Source organism: Prunus persica, chromosome G1 (genome assembly GCF_000346465.2).
Source record: "Prunus persica cultivar Lovell chromosome G1, Prunus_persica_NCBIv2, whole genome shotgun sequence".
NCBI classification, from domain to species: Eukaryota; Viridiplantae; Streptophyta; class Magnoliopsida; order Rosales; family Rosaceae; genus Prunus; species Prunus persica.
In genome coordinates this window covers 9,941,715-9,954,286 of record NC_034009.1, presented here as the reverse complement: position 1 = coordinate 9,954,286, position 12,572 = coordinate 9,941,715, and the positions used below count along the sequence as shown (strand labels likewise).

Below are 12,572 nucleotides of genomic sequence, written 5' to 3'. Positions count from 1 at the left end.
AGTGTGTGAGCCCAATTTGGGTACATCTTTGAAGGCTTGGGATTTACCTAAAACCCTACATGCATGTGTATTACTACATATACAGCTATTGGGAGATTCATGCTCTCACACTAATCTGCAATTATTGTGATTTTTCCATACATGTTTTTAGGACTTTTTTTTTATTTATTGAGATGAGCGATTACACAGATGTTAGGACTCCCATTCATGCTCTAAACCACTACACTAGTGAGTCCGTTGCAAATGCTCCAACCTAGCTAGATAGCACAAGGGGTTTGTAGTTTAGTGTTAAGAGCAGTTACTCATGTATCTAAAATTCGTGTTCGCATAACGTTTACGTTCAAATCAAACATAATCAGGTACGCTTTCGTAACATCCATATATATATATTGTTTTACATGTCTATGTGATGACCATGATTATCTTCTATAAATTGGTTACATGTCTAAAAAGTTATGAAACAACCGTAGACAAAGTTTGAGAAATATATGCTCAACGTAGACTATAGAATCTCCCTCTCAAATACACAAAACAATAAAAGTCCTCCAATTTTTCAACCTACTCAAATCAAATGCATCCAACCTTCTTTTTCCATCACCTAAAAAACAAACAAAACCCTAAACTCTGTTTTCTCTATTTTGTGTCCTAGCTAGTGACAGCCGATAGGGACGTGTATGAGAGGCGCACGTACGTTACAAGTAGGCCCCATACTCTTTTCATCACTGATGAGGTGTGCGGTGGGGCCCAGCCCAATGCCTTCCCTTCCCGCGTTGGCCCAGTTCTCCCGTTAACGCCTTGGCCTTTCCTTTTTGTACAGTCCTGGGACGGGTCCCGCCAGTTGCACTACGGACACGACCACGTGTCCGTCCGATTTCCCGGGTTGAAACGAACGTCGTCCAACACGTCTCGTCTGCGTTTGCCTTCGCCGCTGGTGACGTGGACTAGCCCGGAGTGGGGCCAGTGGGCCCCGTGTCGAGTCATCTCAGTACTTGTAGGTGGGTCTTTTGAACTCGTTGTTCGTTCATCATTGGTGCTGCTAGCATAGCTAGCTGGATCTTTGCTGTAAACTTGGGATCAAAATCTTGCAATTTCAACACTAAAACAAAAACAAAGTAGACCCTCAAGAAATATTTATAAATCTTTTGCCAACATCAAACGGTAGGCTAGAGAAATTCTTGCATGTTCAACATAAGAAGACAACTAACTTTTATGTGTTTAAAAATTACAGTAAAATATAATATGTATTGTTTAGGAGTTGATAATTAATTGAACGACATTGCTTTTAGCATTACCATGTGAAAAAGAGCAACCCCCAAAATTATTTGATTTGCCAACTTAAAAGTGGTAAACACAAACAAAATGGTTTCAATGATGTTGGGAAAGGCATGCTCACAGGTGATTTTTTTGATAGTGATTACAACAAGCAAGTGATGTTAATGTAGCAACAAGAGAACATGTGAGAGGGAATGGGTAAGCAAGGACACAAGCCTTTTTAGTCAAAGAAAATGACAATGATTGTTAACAACTCAAAGGAATATACAACAATGACACCCCCAAAACTTACAAAGCAAAAGAGAAAACTCTCCCAGAAACAAAAAATTACCACTTTCCCATTCGTTTTTCACATCCTAAAGGGAAAGCAATCAAGTTAGAAAATTTTGTCAAGATCACAATTTTAAAAAAAATCTCTCAAGGCGCATGCTAAGGGTAAAAAGAGTGAGGCCATTATCATTCATGTTGTGTTGGGTGTGTTGCTTGGGACTTGGGATATGGCACTCATGATTTAAGTGGGCAATTTGGCAAAGGAGATAGGGAAAGTTAGCAAAAGTAGCTTTGGACTTTTTCTCCAAGTTCCATGAGATGCCACATGGCAGAGCAGCAACAGCAGCTCCAATCACCTGAAACCCACTCAAAGGGGAAAAATTTAGTTGCAATAGGAATAACACTATTTTGCTATCTTCGTTCAATAATATTGTGGTACGTGAAAGTGTTATCACATGTGTAATAATATTATTGATTGAGGATAGAGTGAAAGTCTTTTTCCACCAAGCGAGAAGCCATTTGCATGGCATAGTTTAATAGGCGAGCGTGAAATAATCTAAAGGTTTGGGGGGTTACACATAATATTCCATATTTTGCCTTAAAAGCATCTCTCTAAAACTAAACCCATGAAAAGCTAGAAACAGAAACAATAAACAATTATTATTAAATCATTAAGTTTGAGGATTTAAATCTGGGGGAAAAGCCCAAGCTTGCCAGAGCTTTAGCCTAAAAGCAACCACTCGCAGTTTCCACAGCTTTCATTGGCTGGTTTTTTTTCTTGGGGTTTGAGACTTGTTGAGAGCGAGAGTGGGGTTTCTTTTCTTTTTGCTCACAAATGAACACAGTTTTTTTAATTAAATATATTTTCTGAGGGCGAAATTGAAAAGCAAGCAAAGACTTGTAGTTGGGGAATTGGGGGGATGTGTTCATCGTAATACAGAAAAGGCTACTAGAGAATATACGGTTTCAGTTTGCTATGGCCACTTTAGCAAGGCTTGTCGCAGCTTTTCTTGCATTAGGACTGGGAAAAGCAACCCTAATTTTTTATTTATATTATGTTTTCTTTGAAGAAAATTCTCTTGGGTGAGCTTGCTAATTAGTTCATGAATTAGGGAATAAAACCGCTATTTGAGATAGAAAGACTGACACGAACCATTGCCAATGTATATAAATATCTAACATGTTATGCTATCAGAATAATGTCGTAAAAACAACAAGAAGTAACTAACAGACCAAAATTATAGGTTAATTGTATCGAATCACAAGAGACCATAGCTCATATTCCATATGCAAAGCTGCATAGATTTTTTTATTTTTGACACACCCCACACACACACAGACAGCACCAAAACTAAAAAAGCAAGCATGAATGCAGTGCAGTGAAGTGCAGGGGGATGATGAGTCATGACTAGGAAATGAGAGAGCAAACAATATAGGCCAAGGAAGCCTTATCCTATTTAGTGGCGCCAAATGACACGTGTCGAACGGGGGAAGTGGGTAGAGCAGGCAGGGTGGTAAAAGTAACTGGCATGAAAAGTAAAAGATGGTCAGACGGCACACCCAGCAGAACGCAGGTAAAGACCCAAACGAGCTTTAAAAGAATACTCATTCAACGGGGTTCGCTCCCTCCTTCCTTCCTTCCACAAAACCCTTTTCCGTTCCGTTTTTGTAAATATTAAAATATCAAGTGGCTGTGGCTGAACCGTGGATGACCACTACTGAGGAATTGAAAGTGGAAAACCAAAAGCACCCCCACAATACATGGAAGTGGTGGTTTGCTTTGGTAAACAACATTGATCCAAAAAATAAACCAAACATTATCCTCAACTATTTTCATTATAACCACAAGAAAAAAAAAAAAAGTGCTTCTGTTTTTGTACTCATATATAGATTTAAGGTTGTTGTGTTTGTGGTTTTTTTTTTCTTTTTCTTTTTGCCCTTTTTGTTTCCTTTTTCTAGTGCTAGACTATTAGTGACCCAATTCAGTCTTTTTCAACAAAAATCAAACACAAAATAAATCCCAACGCATTCATTATGTTGATTTTTTTTTTTTCTTGTTTGGGTAATTTAAAATACTCATTGAATGAGGTCACGTTTGTTTGCTCGAGTCTGTAACCTTTGACAATCTCAATGAAAATTTACTATTTCCTCTTTCAAAAAAAAAAAAAACATTCATTGTGTGGTTATTATGCAATTTACTATATATAAAAAATACAGTGAATGTGTATCACATGGGCAGCTTAGGTAAATTAGTAAATTAAAAAACAATTAATTTTGTGTAATTTTCAGTTATGATGTATAATTTTGAAATTTTAAAATTTAAAAGAGTTTGATGCTGAATTATTGGAGAGGTGATAAGTATAAGCACTCAATTTGTGTTGCAGTAAGAGGAAACAGATAAAGAGTCCAAAAAAGAGCAAACAGATAAAAAGGAAGGTTTTGATTTTGAAGAAATTGTAAATAGTAAAAGTGTAAAAACCAAATACAAAGTAAACAGTAATTATGAGTAAATTTGGGAAGGAGGATCATGTTAGCTAATCAAGTTAATTTTATATGTGAGCTGGATCCACTCTTCCAGGAGTGACCCACCATTGAATAAAATATTCCAAATTATTAAAAATTAATAAATCATAAAATAAAACCAAAACACAGACAATTTGAGCTTGAAGCAGAAAGAAAGAGAGAGAGAGAGAGAGAGAGAGAGAGAGAGACAAGTCCAGCTCTTTCAACTTCAATCTGAAGAATAAATATATAATTATAGCACAATAAAAATTTTATCACCAGATAAATCAAAATCTCTCTCCTTTTCGTTGCTTTAGTTTCAACTGGTTCTTTGAATTTTGAATTGGGTGTGAATCAAAACCGAAGCTTAAGCATGTAATTCGGGTATCTGGTTGTTCTTTTAGCTGCATCTCCCCTGTTCTTTCGGCTCCGAGATTTGGGTTTTTTAAGCCATGAATCTGAGTAACGGTATGGGATCGATGTCAACGGCTAGTTCAAGTGGCGCTTGGAAATCGGCTGATGTGGTCTCTGACCAGTTTCCTGCGGGTTTAAGAGTCCTGGTGGTTGACGATGATCCCACTTGCCTCATGATCTTGGAGAAGATGCTTAGAACATGTCTCTATGAAGGTACCCCTTTATTAGAGTTGCTTGAATTGTAATTCTCTCTCTCTTTTGGGTTTTGCTTCATGGGATTTCTTCAATCCTTTGGGTGATTTCAATTTCCTGTTTCAAAGTATGACCTTGTTTTCCTTTTGGGTTGATTTAGTGCAAGTGTTTACCACTTGGGTTATCGTTTCTTGTGTTTCTCAAGCTGATATTTGGGGGATTGGGAACCTGCTGTAGAAAAGGGAACAAATGTTAAGATTTGTCTATAGTTTGACATTTTGTACACTTTCAGTTATAATTGTGTTTAGATTCAAATCATGGGTTGTCTTAAAGTTTGTGACTTGTTCTTCATGGTTTCTACAGCATTAATTTTTCATCTTTTTTCTTTTGTTATTTTTTTAAAGAGTTAATCTTATTGTTCCAAGGATAAGCTTGAGTTTTGATTTGCGCTTTTATAGATTCATAGCTCTGTTTATTTATGTTGTTTTATCATTTCTGTGATCAATTTTTTGAGAGATTGATTCGGTTTGTTTGGGATTTTCTAGTTACGAAATGCAACCGAGCGGAGATCGCACTTAAGCTGCTTCGAGAGAACAAAAATGGATTTGATATAGTTATTAGTGATGTCCACATGCCAGACATGGATGGATTCAAACTCCTGGAGCGCGTTGGACTTGAGATGGACCTGCCTGTTATCAGTGAGTTATCCGTTTGAGTAATTCGTGCGGATTTTAACTCTGTTAACCCAGATAGTATATATATTAATTTGGAGCTGATATGTGATTCCACAGTGATGTCTGCTGATGATGGAAAAAGTGTTGTTATGAAGGGGGTCACTCATGGTGCTTGTGACTACCTAATCAAACCGGTTCGTATAGAGGCACTGAAGAACATATGGCAGCATGTAGTTCGTAAGAAAAAGAATGAGTGGAAGGAAGTGGAGCAATCTGGAAGTGTGGAAGAAGGAGATCGGCAGCCAAAACCATCTGACGATGCAGATTACTCGTCCTCAGCAAATGAAGGGACTTGGAAGAACTCGAAAAGGAGGAAGGATGAGGAAGAAGAGGCCGACGAGAGGGATGATTCATCCACATTAAAGAAGCCACGGGTTGTTTGGTCAGTTGAACTCCATCAACAGTTTGTGGGTGCTGTTAATCAACTAGGCATCGATAGTATGTTTTCTTCCCAATCTTTTTCAATTTCATGTTTCTTACTGGACTGAATATCGATGCTGGGAGCAAATAAGTGTTCTTGGTCCTTTGAGTTTTGCGCCTAGTTTTTCAACCAGGAGCTGAATCAGTTTTAACCTATATAAACATTCTTCACACTGACAGAAATGGACATGCTGGCCATATCAAATATCATTATCATGTCTGTCTAGTTTATTCATTGACAAACGACTCATAATTAATACACCTTTTACATCCAAATTGTTCCATAAATCAAAGACTATGTTGTGTTTAGCATTTTAGTGCGAGTTGGCATTGAATTAATCTCTTTGCCTTTTAGATAAAATTGAACCATGCAACATTATGTGTCTATTTTTCTATTGCAAATGTATTCCTTACGTTAATCAAACTTGATAATTTGATACAGAGGCTGTTCCTAAGAAAATTCTGGAGTTGATGAATGTTCCTGGGCTCACTAGAGAAAATGTTGCTAGCCATCTTCAGGTATGTATAAAATTTTGTATAATATAATAAAAAATTATGAAGAGGAAGTCTGTTATGATATGAACTCAAGAAAGGCTCTTTGGTTTTTTTTCCCCTCTTTTGGTATGCATTTTGAGAAAAATATATTCCCTGTTTGAGAAAAACTCACTGTGCGAAGTTGTGGAACAGAAATATAGGTTGTACCTTAGAAGGTTGAGTGGAGTGTCACAGCACCCGAGTAATTTGAATAACTCTTTCCTGAGTCCCCAAGAAGCATCTTTTGGAGCTATGTCGTCACTCAATGGGCTTGATCTTCAGACACTAGCCGTCACAGGTCAACTTCCTGCTCAAAGTCTTGCCACACTCCAAGCCGGACTTGGTAGGTCAACAGCAAAATCTGGCATGCCTATGCCCCTCGTTGATCAAAGGAACTTATTCAGCTTTGAAAATCCAAAGTTGAGGTTTGCAGAGGGGCAACAACATCTGAGCAGTAGCAAGCCAATGAACTTACTTCATGGAATTCCAACAAATATGGAGGCCAAGCAGCTTGCCAACTTGCACCAGTCTGCACAATCTCTTGGGGGTGTGAATATGCAAGTCAATGCCCATGGAGTCCAGAACAGCGCTCTACTTATGCAGATGTCTCAACCACAGTCAAGAGGGCAGATCCTGAATGAAACTTCTGGAACTCATGTTCCTAGGCTTTCATCATCAATGGGGCAGCCTATCCTATCAAATGGAATTCCTAGTGGAGTTTTAGGAAGAAATGGGATTGCTGATAATGGCAGAGGGGCAGGATATAATCCAGTCCAGCAGAACTCCTCAATGTTGAACTTTCCCCTGAACAACAGTTCAGAACTGCCAGGAAACAATTTTACTCTTGGAAGTACACCAGGAATGTCCAGCCTCACGTCTAAAGGAGCATTTCCAGAAGACGCGAACTGTGAAATAAAAAGATCTTCTGGATTTGCGCCAAGTTATGATATTTTTAATGAGTTGCATCATCACAAATCTAATGACTGGGACTTACAGAATGTAGGCTTGACCTTTGATGCCTCTCAACATACAAACACCATGCATGGTAGCCTTGACTCCTCAGTTTTAGTTCATCAAGGATTTTCTTCTAGCCAAAGGAGCGCACCAAGCAGGAATCCATCTACTGTTGGAAAGGCTATGTTCTCAATTGGAGAAGGCACTCATCATGTGAATGTCCAAAATAATGGTCAACACCTTAACAGTCTTATTGTTGACAATACAGTTAGGGTTAAAGCTGAAAGGGTTCCTGATGCAAGTTCTCAAACTAGCTACTTTCACGAACAATTTGGTCAGGAGGATCTAATGAGTGCACTTCTCAAACAGGTCAATTTTTCTGCCTCTATTTTTTTTACCTTCTGTGTTTAGATTTTTGGATATGAATTTCGAAGAACTGTTAAGGTTATTATTTACTCATATGAAAGTTCTTCTGTTTTCCAGCAGCAAGAGGGAATTGGAGCCACCGAAAATGAGTTTGACTTTGACGGGTATTCCTTGGATAATATTCCTGTGTAGAATGTGCTCCCTACAATATTCTGTATGCCTGCAGCTCTGGTGTATATAATTGCTGCAATAGGAGTCATTTCTTTCGCGATCAAATGGTGGATATTCAAGTTTGTTTCTACTTCAAGAAACCAGCAGATTAAATGTCAGGATGATGGATAATTGAGGCGGATCAAACAGGTCAAAAAGATATTTGTGATGCAAGATACTGCTGCATGAAATGCAAAGGCATACATGCAAAATTTTGAGTGGCTAGAAAGAAGCAACAATTTCTGGGGTGCTGGTGAAACTGTCCTCGGTTTTCGGCGCATCTTGAGTATTCTAGAGTAGGTTTTGATACGCCTGCTGGCATTGTAGGAGCCTTTCTAACTCTAATAACACATGAAGTTTGCCCTGTTAGTTATTTTCTTTTGCCTCCTCTTCCATTTCTCTCTCGTTCAAGGAATCAGACTTTGATGTACATAAATTCCATTTGGTTGACATAAGTCGGGGGGGTATTCTTTTCTGGTTTGTTTTCTTGTACTTAAATTTCTAGGGAATCTCATTCATGCTTTAGCTTTGGTGTTAACCACCTTCTTTTGTGACCTCTATTCTTAATAGTCTCTCCTATCTTATGTACATGAGATTTGTTTCAACAATTACGTGGAATTTCGCCTAATTTATGACCAGCAATTTCGCTATGAAGTCTTGGAATTTGAATTACATTTTTACCCTTATAAAAAGGAAATATTTACACTGTTGCAGAACAAATCAGTAAATATACTAGAGATGTCTCGCTATTTTTAGGCACACTAGTGACAAAAGATATGGCTGCGGGAGAGTAACTGGCAAATGGGAATAATGCAACCAACATGAACTGGTCGGATAACCTTTTCCCAAAAAAAAAAAAGAATTGGTCGGATAAGATGTGGTCCACATTAGCTGAGCATGAGCTTTAGAATCATTCCAACAGCCAGAAAAAGAAACAAAAGAAGAAAAAAAGGAACAGCCTGAAGAATAGAATAATTTGAGTTGAACAGGTCTAAAAGTTGATTAGGTATTTGCATTAAACAAGTTAAAAGTATATAATTATTTAGACCCACAGACCTGTTCTGCCTGCGAAGATTTTTTACTATTGGCTTCCTGTATCCACAAGCAAGCAATGATTTTCAAAACAAGCAAAGAGAACACAAACACTCAGAGCAGAAAATTTGTATAGGCGCACAAAGTAATTGTCCTAAATTCCAGTGACTCCAAAAAGATATATTGGATAATCGTTCCCACATGTATACATATAACAAAAGAATCAAAGCAAGCACCTAGTTCAGTAATTGTTTATACAAAATATGAGAACAATAGCTACATATGATTTGCTGTCACTTGCTGTGTTTATCCTCCCATCAGCATGTGCAGATGAAGAGCAAGAGATTGCCAGCGACAACCAAATTTCCCCTAACAACCTCATAAGTACCAGTCATGGCATGCACGTCTTCTAGTCGTTAAGATTTTGCAAAACCTCCTGGTTGAGCATATATCAATCAAACCACTGAAAGAATAAAAAAAATCAGCAGCAGCTACAAGATCTGGCAGTGCCTCATCCCTCAGCTATTGCTAGATCACCATGAACGCTACAACCATTAGGAGGACTGAAAACATTATCGGTGTACTCTTTCTGTTACCACTACTTGGATATATTTTAGGAAGTGAGCATTCCTCCCCATTAAAGTATACTTTTGTCGGAAACCCATCTCCACCAATCACATTAATTCCAGGAGTCTTCTTCTTTGTAAATGAGATGACTGATTGCTGCTTCCCAGGCACCCTAGGATCCTTCTGCGGGTTGGCTGCATCTGTTTCTGCCACAAGGTAGTTCAATCCTTCAAGACCCTGCATGAATACGGTATTGTTGACACCATTCAATTCCAAGGTACTTCCGTTGAAAGAGTACATCTTTTCAAAACCAGGGCCTGCTTTATCCATTTGCACGGCAGCAAACCAATCAACAAAAGAAGTTTCATCCCAATTGAAGAGTGTGACCCTTGCACTCCATCCACGAGAGTAGTCTGTATATAAATGCCAGTTAATGCTGACCCCACAGTTATCACTACAGGGTATCGGGTTTGGAACTGGTAGATGTTTAAGTTCAGCCCAAGCTTTTGCCTTGACAGTTCGGTTCTCAAAGGGAACAAGAAGTGTCTCCGGCGGAAGAAGCATAGCTGGTGCAGTTGTACTACAAGTTCGAGCTGTATTACTAGGGCAGCCACATGCACAAGTGTTGCATGGGATGACCGAATCATTGTAGAAAGCAGAAAACGATACACAGCATCTAGGGCTTGCTCCCTTGAGCTGTGTAATATTGCACACAACCTGCCAGCTAGCTACCGCAGATGAATTCACTGGCAAGCCACTTCGATCAGGAAATTGACTAGGACTCACCCGCACAGGAGGGCCACATTTATAATCAGGGTTGAGCGTGCCGTTGATTGCCCAGTTTTGTGGCGGTGTGAACTGGGACCGGTTAAGATCTGGAGGCATTTTAAAGATTTGAATCTGGAATGATGACATTGATTTGCTTGGATCCATTGATCGTGGCAAGATAGTACCATTTCGGCAACAATTAGGGACCAGACCAAGTAGAGTGTCATTGGCCTTTGTTGGAGGCAGGTCAATTATGGTTGGCCGTTTTTCACAATTCAATACGGTGGAGAAGTCCAGATCCTTGTAGTATGTACTTTGTCTGCCGAATATACAGTCAGAAGAATCTACAATAGATGGATACGCCCCTTTCATTGCAAATATAAATTCATCTGCCATCCAGTCCCAGCTCAATTTCCAATTATCAAGACGGCCTAGGGGGTTATGGTTGGCAATTGTAACTTGTGCCCAGTAATTTGAGTCTTGAGTATTGGTCACATCATACATAATTGAAAGATCTCCATTTTGGCGGGGGAGGAACTCTTCATCTACAGTGATGTTCGTTTTAAACTTTGCGTCTACGGTGCAACAGACATGCATTTCATTCGTCCCTGGGAAGAACATAATCAGAGAAGCGTAAGAGTATGCTCATTAACATGGATAGTAAAAGTGAAAACCCAACTTTGTGTCAAATGTATGTTATCGCGGTGACATCTGGTTGTTATTAACAAATTGGTCTATAGAGAAAAGGACGCCATAAAAATGACAGTCTAATAATATGAAGGAAACATAGAAAGCAATGATCTGATTATAACCAAAAGCTAAACAAAAACTAGACCCAAATTTTTTTCTGTAGACCAAGACTAACAAATTTTCCTTGCAGATATAGAAGGCCATTGTCTTCCAAAAACGAAAAACTAATGGGGAAGACATCTTGATTTGTGGTTCTAGACATTCACCATTGTAGTTATGAATCTAGGAGTAACAAATTTTCCTAGTGACTTAAAGCAAGTCAATATACCAATGAGACTGATACGGTCCAACGCAAATTGGAAGAAAATGTTCAAATAATCTCTAAACAAATTCCAAATATTTGAGGACAGATATAACCGTAATTTCCCTTCATCTCCACACCAACATACACCGGGTATTCTCTCATCAAATTCAATTTAATACAGTTATATATAATGAACATTCAAAACAAACGATTGAAACCTGAAAATATATAAGCTGTCAAAAGAACTGCTAGCAGCTAAACATAAAAAAAGGGTAACGGATAAAAATGAAATCTGTATACTCCAAATTAAATTTCATCAAATACCAACATCTAAAAATGTACCAGAAAAACACAAATCCACAAATACCCAAAACAGAGACGACCAAAATGAATGCTAAGAACTGACCTTGCACGGCGTTGAGGCAAACAAACCCATCATTGGCCAAAGAGATATTCGAGGGCAGAGGAACCTTGGGTGGGGCCACACCGAATTGGGTCCCGAGCAATTTGACCTGAACCTCCATCTGGGTCAAGTCTCCCGCAGTCTTAATCGCAGTTTTCAGATCGGTCATCGGAAACCCAGCCAAAACGGTGCCGTTTCCCACACTTCCAGGCAAGCTAGTCCCGTCTGCCAAAACGGCATTGGAGGCAGAGACCAAGTACTCATCGTTCTTAAACCCCACGAAGACCCTCCAAGATTTCAGATCCTCGAGCCCGTTGTTGAGCACAGTGAGCACGGACTCGAACCGGTAGGGCTGGCGCTTGGGGTTAGATTTGAGCTCGGGCGGGAGCTTGGCTCCGGTGGTGTAGGCGTACGATAAGAACACGCCGTTGCACGAATCGGAGGCTGGTGCTGGAGCATCCGCGGTTGGCTGAGAGAATGAAGAAGGCAAGGCAGTGAAAATAAGCAGAAAGCTGAGGGTGAAGATCAGAGGGCAGCTCATGGAGCTGAAGTCCATGGCGTTTGGGTTAGTGGGTTTTCAAAAGTTCGGATTTTGAATTTGCAGGAAGAGAGAGAGTTTATATATGTGCGACTGTTTATCGCGTTGGCTCTGTGTGTGTATGTTTTTTTCGAAACGCGTTGAGAGTATAAACAGCTTAATGGAAGCTGTATTTTGTGAAGAAATGTGTGTGTGTTTTTTTTAATGATTTATTTTGTTTGATATTGTTGCCGTCTTTGAGTGATTCAAAGAAGGTTCGTGGATTTGGTAATCCTTGAAAGCAATTGGCAAGAAATGCGTTTTTAAGACTTAGTGGTAGTGCGGTTTGAGTTTGGAGTGTGAAAAGAGCCTTTTGTCTTTGTCTCAACGGAACCCTTCCCCTCCCTCTCTTCATATTTGATT

At 39.2% G+C, this 12,572-nt stretch overlaps 2 protein-coding genes across 3 annotated transcripts; one reads left to right on the top strand and one right to left on the bottom strand.

Annotated features, from left to right (window-relative positions):
* Positions 4,193-8,510, top strand: LOC18788499 (two-component response regulator ARR2). 2 transcript variants are annotated; one of them, XM_007225093.2, is made up of 6 exons: positions 4,193-4,671; positions 5,196-5,348; positions 5,442-5,822; positions 6,247-6,323; positions 6,492-7,661; positions 7,779-8,510. In XM_007225093.2, the coding sequence occupies exons 1-6, from the start codon at positions 4,497-4,499 to the stop codon at positions 7,848-7,850; spliced, it is 2,028 nt and encodes a 675-aa protein (XP_007225155.1). In that variant the 5' UTR covers positions 4,193-4,496; the 3' UTR covers positions 7,851-8,510. The 2 variants fall into 2 exon arrangements, with proteins under 2 accessions (XP_007225155.1, XP_020410260.1); XM_020554671.1 differs by having other exon boundaries at positions 4,194-4,671; positions 7,776-8,510.
* On the bottom strand, positions 9,034-12,351 carry LOC18790209 (COBRA-like protein 7). Its single transcript, XM_020554672.1, has 2 exons — positions 11,636-12,351; positions 9,034-10,843 (listed from the first exon to the last, which is right to left on the bottom strand). The coding sequence occupies exons 1-2, from the start codon at positions 12,186-12,188 to the stop codon at positions 9,429-9,431; spliced, it is 1,968 nt and encodes a 655-aa protein (XP_020410261.1). The 5' UTR covers positions 12,189-12,351; the 3' UTR covers positions 9,034-9,428.

Coding starts and splice junctions, on each gene's coding strand:
- LOC18788499 (XM_020554671.1), top strand. CDS start 4,497: ATGAATCTGAGTAACGGTATGGGATCGATGTCAACGGCTAGTTCAAGT. Junction 5,349..5,441: donor GATGGACCTGCCTGTTATCA/GTGAGTTATCCG, acceptor GTGATTCCACAG/TGATGTCTGCTGATGATGGA. Junction 6,324..6,491: donor ATGTTGCTAGCCATCTTCAG/GTATGTATAAAA, acceptor GTTGTGGAACAG/AAATATAGGTTGTACCTTAG.
- LOC18790209 (XM_020554672.1), bottom strand. CDS start 12,188: ATGGACTTCAGCTCCATGAGCTGCCCTCTGATCTTCACCCTCAGCTTT. Junction 10,844..11,635: donor TTGCCTCAACGCCGTGCAAG/GTCAGTTCTTAG, acceptor TGTTCTTCCCAG/GGACGAATGAAATGCATGTC.